This window comes from Panulirus ornatus, chromosome 11, assembly GCF_036320965.1.
Source record: "Panulirus ornatus isolate Po-2019 chromosome 11, ASM3632096v1, whole genome shotgun sequence".
Lineage (NCBI taxonomy): Eukaryota > Metazoa > Arthropoda > Malacostraca > Decapoda > Palinuridae > Panulirus > Panulirus ornatus.
Window position 1 is genome coordinate 34,972,177 of NC_092234.1, and position 13,480 is coordinate 34,985,656.

Below are 13,480 nucleotides of genomic sequence, written 5' to 3' on the forward strand. Positions count from 1 at the left end.
ATTACCTCCTCTCTCTTCCTACTTACACACATGCCTCACTGTCTTGATAAAAACTCTTCACTACTTCTATAAGCTTTTCTCCCACATCATTTATTCACAACCTTACACAATGCATCTCTATAACCCCAGCTTAAGTTTTCTCCAGGTCCACAAACACTGCATACAAGTCGTACTGTTTCTCTAAATATTTCGCATCTGATCCACACCTCTACCAATCCTAAAGCCATACTGTTCCTCTCCAGCCTAAAACTCTATGCATGTCACAACCTCTCAATCAACACAAAATATAAAAATACAGCAACATTCACTTTGTTACCAGGCGAAGATAAAAACAAAGTTTGTTGTAATCAGCAAATGTTCAAGACCCTTAGTATAGATCACATGAAGAAAATATGACAATATATCATATAAGAAAACATTCTGTGTAATAAGGGAAAGGATTAGACATCAGGTAAAGAAATGCAACATGACTGGGAAGATGACTTGTATTGTACAACCAAATGAGTCTGTTTTCCGAAGTAGGTGGTCATATCATACATGAACAGGTAAGTGCATGGAATTACATGACATGACATCGAATGGATCAAATAAATTTTGGGTATAGTCAAGCAGTCTTGAGATGTTTATGAAAATCTTATTTGTATATGTATATTCATAGATAAACTGAGGTTGGAAGTTGCCTGTTTGGGTGGGACTGGGAATACCATGAGCAATCAATAATGATAACATTAAAATACTGACCAATATCAATTGCATGAGCTTATTTGTAACTATGAGCGGAGTTACATTAAAAGGTCTAACTTATATCTAACACGTCGATCTGGAAGTACATGGATAACTAAAAAGTGTGTACATATGTGTATGTACTGTTTGTGAAATAAATATATTAGAATCAAGAGATTTATATTCTCAGCAGAAAGCATTAGACAATAAACATAGGAACAATCACAAAAATTGTAAATCATGCCTTATATTAATAAACCAACAGGTTTTTAATAAAAACTGCCATGAACACTTAAATATATTTATATCACGCTTCTCATACAGTCAGCTGAGAGAAAGACTTAAGTATTTTTTGAGGAGACAAAAATACCCATTGACATATTATTACAGTAATCAGAATATTATACAGACGAGCACACTGATGTTTGAAGTGAGGGAGACAGTTGATTTTGGCACAGTAGTCCATGGGTAGAAGAGGAACGACCCAAAGCTCTAGAGTCTCTTGTAGGGCACCTGAATGAGGCCCCAAGACACAGTGCAGGGTCATATATATTAGAAGAAGCTGGGCATTGGGCTCTAGACTCCTTGTTGAAGTTGGGATGAAGGGTCATTCGCATCACTTGCAGGTTCAGGTTGGCTTTTTGACCAAGGTCAATGGTGATCTGTCGAGTAATCAGGGTTGTTTTCTAAGGTAAAAACATTGCCTGTACTCTTGTGCACTTTCAGAAGATATAGAAACTGCATTATAGCCAAAGGTTCTCTAAGAGAGAGTGCTTGGCAATACTGCTTTGTGATGTTCCTTCATCAAATATCCGGTACACAAGCTTATCTCATCACCTGTAACCCACGCCATAAACCCGACCCACTTTGTCCTTCTTTCCAACCCACCACAGCTCAGCAGCAATCATGCACACCAACATCCACTCTCTCTCTCAGACCAACATTTACAAATAGAATAGTTATGGGAACAATTCATCTATTAAAATGTCTATCAATCTACAGCTAACATCAATCTCTTTGGCTTAAGATCCAAACTAAAGTTATGAAAATGCAATTAAGTACAATACCAATGACGACATGAATGATTGTATTACAGGGCGGGATTGCAAGGGATAGAGGATGAGGTGTTGTGTATCCAACAAAGGCTGGGTGCTCTGAACTGGAACAGGGAACTTAAGAATGTGGTGCTCTGTCCAACTTTTTATACTAATAAGTGCTGGAACAGTCAACCACCACAATAGGTAAGACTCAGGGGGAAAGCAAGGGTAGGAAGGATGATACTGTCAGATTGCACATGCATACAGCAAAAAACGTATCCTATGCAAATACTTTGTACACAGCATTTGTTTTGTGCACCAACCCTACCCTAGAGCACCCAGATGATAAGGAAGGGAAGAATACTGATGATCACAGTGAGTTGGGCTCCACTGTGAGTTGAGGCCCACAGCAAGTTGAGCCCCACAGCGAGTTGGGCCCCTACTATAAGTCAGACTCCTTAGTAAGTCAGGACCTCAAGGGGGAATATGGATCCCGCACCTTCTCCCTGCAGCCACTCTCCTTCTTAGCCACTGCCAATGAAAGTTTATGACTTACAGAAGCCCCTACCATGCAACCTCATTTAACATGGCTCTGTTTTCTGAAAGAGGCTATGCAAATATTCCTAGAATTTCAAATAGCCAATGAGGATGACTGGAGAGACTGAAAAAATTTTTCAAATTTGTAAAGCTGTTAACAGATTTTGGGCCCGAGCCTGCACCATTTGAAGTGGAGAGATGCAAATCACTTCTGTAAGCTTCCAGCCTACAGCAGCGGCACAGCCTGGAGTAGCACAACAGGGATGAGAGCCCGGGTGCCACTGAGGATTTCATAGAGTACCTGCCCCCAATTTGAGATTCCAGATGTATAAGTGAGTGTGATAACAGATGAGATAAAACTCTAAATCACCTCTTCATGCTCACATCTGGCATAGGGGGAGGCAGGTATACCAGATACTACAAATAGCATGTTCCAATACATTATGGGACTGGACACTGGGTGTAGCACTCCTGTATCATAGGTTTCACTCTACCATGAGCTGCCGAGTGTCAGCTGGTAGAGCAAATCACCCATAAAAGCTGGAAATTTTCAGTCCAGCATTTAAATCAGAGATCACTCTAGTAGTGAGATGGAAACATGTTTCTCCACTGCACACTACAGAGTAAATGCTACTGATCGCAATACTAATGAACACAAAGTGTTGTCTACAGAGCATTAATGGTGGGCACACTGCTTGCTTTACATGTTTATTATCAAGCAGGCCAGCTTTGACATCAGCAGAGAAACAAAGCTGCTTCTGCTGTACATGCAATAGTTTTCTGCCTCACAGCATGCAGTAGCCACTCACTGGCAGACTACAGCAAAACTAGCATATCTCACCTGACCAGGATGCTTGGTCTACATCACAGTCTCTTGCATGCTGCTCGAGAATCCTCGCAGACCTGTCCACCTTCACCATAACTCTGGTCTGTTTGGGTGTTGCATGCACCACAATTCCCCAGCAATGGTGGAGGCTTGTATGGCATACAATATGACTGCAAAAGGCTGTTTGCCCTTGACTGTCTGTTGGACTGCAAACAAACAAGCGTTCCTGGCTTTGCTGGGTTGTAAGCAGCTCACAAGACAACTATCTACTTAACAATGCAGATTTTGACCACAACACAAACAATGAATACAGCAAAACTGCACACTACAAGATTTGATTCTTTTCTACCAGTACATTATCTACTATCTTTGGCCTTGTTGCAATACCAATGTTTTCTGGGCTATGAGATATGGTAATGAGTCAAGAATGGTTGGAAAACACTGCCTTGGTAGTGGGCATGTGATAATGGATGCAGCACATAGCACCACACCAAGCTTGGCCTGGGGGTCAGGAGTGGTCCACAGAGTCACCTCTGACTCAAGGCCAAACAGTATTGCACACAGAGACAGCAGGTGTGGCTTGTGATGCACAGGTCTTGAGTACGGCCTGAGGCAGCCAGTGGTCACAGTGGCACAAGCCACCTGGGGGAGACGGACCACTGTCTGCCCTCCATTGCACTTACCCACCGGTCACAACAAAATTCCTTCTTTGTGCGAAAGACGATAAGGCAGATGACAAGAGTGACTTGAATAGCCGGCTGGGGGCCTCACTCATAACTGGACCTGGGCCCCCAGTGGCTTAGTGACTTGCAACCTGTTTTCTACCTACAGCCAAGCCATAGGGGTGGGCTGCAGGTAGAGGTCAGGCTTGGAGCAGTATTGTGGACACACAAGGGTGCAAGGCAGAGAAGCACGTGGCAGTGCTGGGGGAGACTTGCCCCACACCCTGCTGCCCACATATCACAACAATAACACCACACTACCAAAAAATAAAATAATCAACAGGCATGGATCATTGGAAGAATTGCTAGAGGACACAGCGGTGACGTGTCGCAGCATCACTGGCTCAATTCACTAACCTGAGGCCATAGCCAATATTAGCCTAGTATGGGTTTCATCACCAGTTTAAGAGATTCTTAACTAAGCATCATATATTACAACTAAAGAAATTACTCCATGCAAGTCTCTAAAACTGGTGACTTGCTTCTTTTACCAGACTTCTTTAGTTAATGGAGAGGGTATTTAACAGGGGAAAATTCATGAAAAAAAAACTTTTACAGTCACTATTTGAAATACTTCTTTTCTATATGAACTGTATTAAGGATAAACTTTTTACAGAACAATCCATTAATCAAAGTTAGCGGTCTGGTCCCTCTGGAGATGCTTAAGAGTGGTGGATGATGTAGCCCACATGGCTGCTTTGGCTAGGGGCTGTACTACAACCTCTCTGTGGGCTGCGACATTCACACACCACCGCCTGGGACTTGACACACATATGCGCACACACACCAACATTCAGGGGTGGGGAATAATGGGGGTGGGGGAATTCTGTCCCCTGCTACTATGCACTGAGAGTTACACATGTATGTGTACATAATCTTTTGGTTCCCTATCTTTTCTTAAGGTCATTAATGAAACAGATGGAAAATTTTCTTTTCTGGCTGTGAAATGTAGTTTTGGTCTAAGCTTAATGTGTGAATCAATATATTGTGGACCTTATTCATTTCTGGCTTTAACTATAAAGCAGACCATCTCATTTTTGTTTATAGCTCAGTTACACTGAACCCTTATTAAATCTGCCAAGGAAATAGAGAAGACACACATAATAATTGTATGCCATTTGACTATAAAAGCACATTACCACATTGGCTACAGTTGTATAGTTTATCCACTACCTGCTTTTCTGTAGTACACTTGTTATGAGAGCAGCAATATTGAAATTCTTATGTGAACCTCAAAAGTAGTTTTCCAATTCAAAAAATGGGAAACTTGTTTAAGGAAATACAACACAACCTCACAAAAAGCTGATCTCATTACAAGAATGTAAACTGTGTGCAGATAAGAGTTACTAAGTTCACAGTTGTGGCCTAGGGGAGAACAAATGCAGGTGGCATGAATCCTCTTTTGAGTGTTAGTAGCACCCGAGTAATTCCATCAAGTGTGGCTAATACCCAGTCCCTTAACAAACTCTGAATATCATTTTCAGTATCAAAGTTGAGTACCATGGCCCAGACACCTGGCAGTATCATTAGCTGGCACTGTACATTCACAAAGACACATTATCAACACTCATCCTCATAGAGATTCATATAGCACATTTCCATATGCAATAGTGCAGCATTAACAGGACATCTTCCCAGTAATATATAAAGATAAAAAATAAAAAAGTGATTCACAGTCCCCTGCATTTGTTCATACCCCTAAATGCAACTCGCTCTCTTCAAAGCCTGACATGAAACTAGTAAACTGACACTAGTTTTGTGTACTTTGTTACTAGTAACTTGGAATTATTTGATACTATATGTGACTGAATGAGCAATTCTAATCGATGGCTAGTGCATTAATTTCAACTCATTATGAGTTCTCTTAGACTGTCTCATGATCAAAATTGCTCATTTTGTCAAAAATGCAATAGGCATAAAACCTCCATTAATGGAAGTCAAAAGATTGGCATTCGTGTTCCTAACATTACACTGAGAGAAGTTAGCAAAAAATAAATAAACAATTGGTCACCTCTTTTGTAAAATTCTTTATGAACTCATTATCTTTGTATTACATCTGAAATAGCTCATGCACTGACAATACTATATAAATACTATTCTCAATAAAAAAGCATCCTACATCTTGTCCATGAAATAGTTTCCCTTCATGAAATCTATTTTTTTTTAAAAATATTGTAACCTACAGGCTCAGAGATCTTCAACTTTAAAACCTTTCCAAAATTATCCATTATAGAGTATTATAGAATAATTACAATACACCCATTCTCTGTTGTGCTTGCTGACATCCAACTCTTTGTGCAATTAAAATTGTTAAAAAATTACTCTTTCTTATACAGCTTTGATCACCTGGTTGATTTCAAGTCTCCACCAAAAGAAGATTGATTTTTCCAAATTTTGGTGGGTCAAAATTCCAGGAGAATCTTTAGCACTTTGTACCTGGAAGAAAAACAAATACCTCATTAATGTCCATCACCTAAATTATGTACGGTACTTAATATCTTTGAGATTATGACATTTAAGCACAATCATACTCTGAAAATAATCTACTCTATGAACAAAGACATTAACCTGTATTAATGGCACTGTATGAAGGCTCACCTTATCTGCTACTAGTATGTGTACCTCTCCTCTGACAAGAAATTACCAATTAAATGTAAATGCTACCCAAAATAGTCTGAAAGTAATATTAATGAAGGCACCCTGTAAGAGTGGCTGAGCAACTTACCATGGAAAAGCTAAGAATATAAGTTATACTTACTGTGCTGCAATGGCTTAGGCCTGGCATGGTGCAGCCACCGGTGTCTTAAATGCTTTATTAACAAAGGAGAATCCTACAAATTCAGCTTGGTTGATAGCACGTACAACCTCTGCATTTATAAATGTCAAGACAGGGTCTTCCTTTGTAAACTCAGCATCAAAGTTGACAGCATCCTTACGTCCCTTCTGTTGAGGAGAAGTAATAACAGATAATGCACAATGGGGGGAGGGGTGAACATGGGAAATTAGAGACAACCCAGTTCTCTTTTAAGATAATCTTAAGATCTAATCCCAATCGTATACAATGGTTTACTTTCATCTAACTCTAAAACTGGATCATCTTGTGCAACTTTATATCAACCCATCATACTGACAGAAGAAAAAGCACCATAATTGTATTACAGCTGTTGGATAATGCCCACTCTGAAAGATGCCTGTGTGTGCTCTTAAGATTAGCATTGCCTTAACACTGTTGTTGCCATTTTTCAATATTTTTTCAGTTTACAAAGACTTTCAATAAAAGTTATGTGGAACCAGTGGTTAAAACCTACACAAAAGAACCATTAACTGGTTGATTGACTGGCTCGGAATAATTACCTATTTATAATATACAAGGAGGGACTTTTACATTCGTTGGGCCATTGAACATCTCTTGAACATTCACTTTTTCAATTTATGTATGGTGTCTGCATTAACCATGTTCACTGTCATCATATTCCACTCATCCACTACTCTTATACCACAAAAGTATCTTATTTTCATTTTATTATACTTTGTCACTGTCTTCTGTGTTAGCGAGGCAGCGCAAGGAAACAGACGAAAGAATGGCCCAACCCACCCACATACACATGTATATATATACGCGTCCACACATGCACATATAAATACCTATACATTGCAACGTATACATATATATATATTCTGTTTTATAAAATTTATTTTTATTTATGCTTTGTTGCTGTCTCCTGCGTTAGCGAGGTAGCGCAAGGAAACAGACGAAAGAATGGCCCAACCCACCTACATACACATGTATATACATACACGACCACACACGCAAATATACATACCTATACATCTCAATGTATACATATATATACATGTACATGTGTTTGATGATAGAGTGGAAGATATAGGGTGTTTTGGTCGAGGTGGTGTGCAAAGTGAGAGGGTTAGGGAAAATGATTTGGTAAACAGAGAAGAGGTAGTGAAAGCTTTGCGGAAAATGAAAGCCGGCAAGGCAGCAGGTTTGGATGGTATTGCAGTGGAATTTATTAAAAAAGGGGGTGACTGTATTGTTGACTGGTTGGTAAGGTTATTTAATGTATGTATGACTCATGGTGAGGTGCCTGAGGATTGGCGGAATGCGTGCATAGTGCCATTGTACAAAGGCAAAGGGGATAAGAGTGAGTGCTCAAATTACAGAGGTATAAGTTTGTTGAGTATTCCTGGTAAATTATATGGGAGGGTATTGATTGAGAGGGTGAAGGCATGTACAGAGCATCAGATTGGGGAAGAGCAGTGTGGTTTCAGAAGTGGTAGAGGATGTGTGGATCAGGTGTTTGCTTTGAAGAATGTATGTGAGAAATACTTAGAAAAGCAAATGGATTTGTATGTAGCATTTATGGATCTGGAGAAGGCATATGATAGAGTTGATAGAGATGCTCTGTGGAAGGTATTAAGAATATATGGTGTGGGAGGAAAGTTGTTAGAAGCAGTGAAAAGTTTTTATTGAGGATGTAAGGCATGTGTACGTGTAGGAAGAGAGGAAAGTGATTGGTTCTCAGTGAATGTAGGTTTGCGGCAGGGGTGTGTGATGTCTCCATGGTTGTTTAATTTGTTTATGGATGGGGTTGTTAGGGAGGTAAATGCAAGAGTTTTGGAAAGAGGGGCAAGTATGAAGTCTGTTGGGGATGAGAGAGCTTGGGAAGTGAGTCAGTTGTTGTTCGCTGATGATACAGCGCTGGTGGCTGATTCATGTGAGAAACTGCAGAAGCTGGTGACTGAGTTTGGAAAAGTGTGTGGAAGAAGAAAGTTAAGAGTAAATGTGAATAAGAGCAAGGTTATTAGGTACAGTAGGGTTGAGGGTCAAGTCAATTGGGAGGTGAGTTTGAATGGAGAAAAACTGGAGGAAGTGAAGTGTTTTAGATATCTGGGAGTGGATATGGCAGCGGATGGAACCATGGAAGCGGAAGTGGATCATAGGGTGGGGGAGGGGGCGAAAATCCTGGGGGCCTTGAAGAATGTGTGGAAGTCGAGAACATTATCTCGGAAAGCAAAAATGGGTATGTTTGAAGGAATAGTGGTTCCAACAATGTTGTATGGTTGCGAGGCGTGGGCTATGGATAGAGTTGTGCGCAGGAGGATGGATGTGCTGGAAATGAGATGTTTGAGGACAATGTGTGGTGTGAGGTGGTTTGATCGAGTGAGTAACGTAAGGGTAAGAGAGATGTGTGGAAATAAAAAGAGCGTGGTTGAGAGAGCAGAAGAGGGTGTTTTGAAGTGGTTTGGGCACATGGAGAGGATGAGTGAGGAAAGATTGACCAAGAGGATATATGTGTCGGAGGTGGAGGGAACAAGGAGAAGAGGGAGACCAAATTGGAGGTGGAAAGATGGAGTGAAAAAGATTTTGTGTGATCGGGGCCTGAGCATGCAGGAGGGTGAAAGGAGGGCAAGGAATAGAGTGAATTGGAGCAATGTGGTATACCGGGGTTGATGTGCTGTCAGTGGATTGAAGCAGGGCATGTGAAGCGTCTGGGGTAAACCATGGAAAGCTGTGTAGGTATGTATATTTGCGTGTGTGGACGTATGTATATACATGTGTATGGGGGGGGCTGGGCCATTTCTTTCGTCTGTTTCCTTGCGCTACCTCGCAAACGCGGGAGACAGCGACAAAGTAAAATAAAATAAAAATAAAAAAACATGTACATATTTCATAGTCTGCCTTTATTCATTCCCATTGCCACCTCGCCAAACATGAAATAATAACCCCCTCCCCCCAAATGTGCGAGGTAGCACTAGGAAAAGACAACAAAGGCCCCATTCGTTCACACTCAGTATCTAGCACCGAAACCACAGCTCCCTTTCCACATCCAGGCCCCACAGAACTTTCCATGGTTTATCCCAGACGCTTCACATGCCCTGGTTCAATCCATTGACAGCACGTCGACTCCGGTATACCATATAGTTCCAATTCACTCTATTCCCTGCACGCCTTTCACCCTCCTGCATGTTCAGGCCACGATCACTCAAAATCTTTTTCACTCCATCTTTCCACCTCCAATTTGGTCTCTCACTTCCCCTCGTTCCTTCCACCTCTGACACATACATCCTCTTGGTCAATCTTTCCTCACTCATTCTCTCCATGTGACCAAACTATTTCAAAACACCATCTTCTGCTCTCTCAACCACACTCTTTTTATTACCATACATCTCTCTTACACTATTATTACTTACTCAATCAAACCATCTCGCACCACATATTGTCCTCAAACATCTCATTTCCAGCACATCCACCCTCCTCCACACAACTCTATCCATAGCCCACGCCTCGCAACCATACAACATTGTTGGAAACACTATTCCTTCAAACATACCCATTTCTGCTTTCTGAGATAATGTTCTCAACTTCCACACATTCTTCAAGGCTCCCAGAGTTTTTGCTCCCTCCCCCATCCTATGATTCACTTCCGCTTCCATGGTTCCATCCGCTGCCAAATCCACACCCAGATATCTAAAACACTTCATTGCTTCCAGTTTTTCTCCATTCAAACTTACCTCCCAATTGACTTGACCCTCAACCCTAGTGTGCCTAATAACCTTGCTCTTATTCACATTTACCCTCAACTTTCTTCTTTCACACCCTTTACCAAACTCAGTCACCAGCTTGAATCAGCCACCAGCACTGTATCATCAGCAAACAAAAACTGACTCACTTCTCAAGCTCTCTCATCCACAACAGACTGCATACTTGCCCCTCTTTCCAAAACTCTTGCATTCACCTCCCTAACAACCCCATCCATAAACAAATTAAACACCATGGAGACATCACACACCTGCCGCAAACCTACATTCACTGAGAACCAATCACCTTCCTCTCTTCCTACATGCACACATGCCTTACATCCTCAATAAAAACTTTTCACTGCTTCTAACAACTTGTCTCCCACACCATATATTCTTAATACCTTCCACACAGCATCTCTATCAACTCTATCATATGCCTTCTCCAGATCCATAAATGCTACATACAAATCCATTTGCTTTTTTAAGTATTTCTCACATACATTCTTCAAAGCAAACACCTGATCCACACATCCTCTACCACTTCTCAAACCACACTGCTCTTCCCCAATCTGATGCTCTGTACATGCCTTCACCCTCTCAATCAATACCCTCCCATATAATTTACCAGAAATACTCAATAAACTTATACCTCTGTAATTTGAGCACTCACTCTTCTCCCCTTTGCCTTTGTACAATGGCACTATGCAAGCATTCCGCCAATCCTCAGGCACCTCACCATGAGTCATACATACATTAAATAACCTTACCAACCAGTCAACAATACAGTCACCCCTTTTTTAATAAATTCCACAGCAGGACCATCCAAACCTGCTGCCTTGCCGGCTTTCATCTTCCGCAAAGCTTTTACTACCTCTTCTCTGTTTACCAAATCATTTTCCCTAACCATCTCACTTTGCACACCACCTCGACCAAAACACCCTATATCTGCCACTCTATCATCAAACACATTCAACAAACCTTCAAAATACTCACTCTATCTCCTTCTCACATCACCACTACTTGTTATCACCTCCCCATTGGCCCCCTTCACTGAAGTTCTCATTTGTTCCCTTGTCTTACGCACTTTATTAACCTCCTTCCAGAACATCTTTTTATTCTCCCTAAAATTTAATGATACTCTCTCACCCCAACTCTCATTTGCCCTCTTTTTCACCTCTTGTACCTTTCTCTTGACCTGCCTCTTTCTTTTATACATCTCCCACTCATTTGCATTATTTCCCTGCAAAAATCTTCCAAATGCCTCTCTCTTCTTTTTCACAAATAATCTTACTTCTTCATCCCACCACTCACTACCCTTTCCAATCCGCCCACCTCCCACGCTTCTCATGCCACAAGCATCTTTTGCACAAGCCATCACTGCTTCCCTAAATATATCCCATTCCTCCCCCACTCCCCTTACCTCCTTTGTTCTCACCTTTTTCCATTCTGTACAGCCATATACATGTATACACATGTACATAATTCATACTTGCTGCCTTTATTCATTCCCATCGCCATGCCGCCACACATGAAATGCCAACCCCCTCCCCCGCATGTGCGCGAGGTAATGCTAGGAAAAGAAAACAAAGGCCACATTCGTTCACACTCAGTCTCTAGCTGTCATGTATAATGCACTGAAACCACAGCTCCCTTTCCACATCCAGGCCCCACAAAACTATAAAAGTATTCCTTTAAATCTATCTTAAAAATTTGGTGCTTAATTTTTAAGTTAATTTCTGGTTACACTATTTCTACATTTCTCAAAAAACTGTTCAAAGCCCATGCCATCAATCTGATTTAAAAATCTAAGACTGACAGGGTCACCCCTCACTCTTCTCTCTTCTAAGGTGTGCATTTTTAAAGTCTTGAGCCTTTTCCTATAATTCAGCTCTCTTAATACTTTGTTACCCTCCTCTGGACCTCCTCTATTAGCTCTCCATGCTTCTTTAGGTGTGGTGACCAAACTTGAGAAGCATACTCTAGTTTTGGGCTTTTTGTAAGTCATGAATAGCCTCTTCTTTCTTCCAAGGTGCGCAGCTTTAAAACCTTTAGCCTTTCCCTGTAACTTGAATCTTTTCTTTGCTGCCCTCCTCTGGACCTTCTCTAGTAGTGCTTCATGCTTCTTTAAGTGTAGTGACCAAATTTGAGAATCATATTCTACTTTTGGCCTTTTTGTAAGTTTTGAACAGCTTGATACATATTTCCTTATCTATATACTTGAAAGCTATTCAAACAATTGCCAACACACAGTTTGCCTCCTTAAGTGTTCCCCTAATGAAGAATTATGGCAACAGGCGAGGGATGATCACTCCCATATCTTTCTCACACACAGAATCCTGAAGCATATTTCCTGCTATATGGCAATCACACCGAGACACTTTTTCACTTTGTCCCTTCTTCGTTGCTTTGCATTTACTCAGGTTGAATTTCATCAAGCATGTATCATACCAATTTTGGAGTCTGATTAGGATCCCTTGTATGCTTATGCAATCTTCTTTCCTTTTCACTTACCTCATGACCTCTGTATTACCTGTAAACATATTCAGGTATGAGTACATACCTTCAACTAAGTCCTTTACACAGATCTAGAGAAGCAAAAAGTCAAAGAAAATATGTGTGGCATTCCTCTACTTGTCTCAACCCATATCAAGAAAGCTCCTCTAAAGTGCATCCTTTGTTCCCTTATTCTGGTGATCCAGCTTCTTGATCAGCCTTCTGTGCAGTGAAGTGTCAAATGCTTTTTGGCAGTTCAACCTTCCTTTTTTGTCCAAGACAGAGCTTGTTTCACAGAATTCTAGGAGGTATGTTGCATTTGAAACCTCCTTTCCCTAAAACCATGCTGTCTCTAAATAGGGTAATTTCTCTTTTACAGAAAGTCATCTATTTGCTTTCTAATTATCTTTTACAGAGCATTACAACCACAATCATCTGTAAAGACCAGTCTATAGTTCAAAGCCGGTTCCCAATCTCCTTTCTTAAATATATGTAAGACATTTACCATTTTTCTGAGGCCTTGGCACTGCTTCTCCCAGTGACATCTTGAAGAGTACTTCAAGAAGTTAAACTAGCTTACCCGCACACATTTACAGCACATA

At 40.9% G+C, this 13,480-nt stretch overlaps 1 protein-coding gene across 1 annotated transcript in view; it reads right to left on the reverse strand.

Moving 5' to 3' along the window:
- Nucleotides 1–1,010: 1,010 nt before the first annotated feature.
- Nucleotides 1,011–13,480, reverse strand: part of Pkc98E (Protein kinase C) — a 216,545-nt gene continuing 204,075 nt past the window's right edge. Inside the window, exons 13-14 of the mRNA XM_071666782.1 lie at nucleotides 6,604–6,788; nucleotides 1,011–6,281 (exon numbers count right to left, since the gene is read on the reverse strand). Of these exons, the coding sequence (XP_071522883.1) occupies nucleotides 6,618–6,788 (171 nt within the window). The 3' untranslated portion in view covers nucleotides 1,011–6,281; nucleotides 6,604–6,617. The remainder of the gene's footprint in view (nucleotides 6,282–6,603; nucleotides 6,789–13,480) is intronic.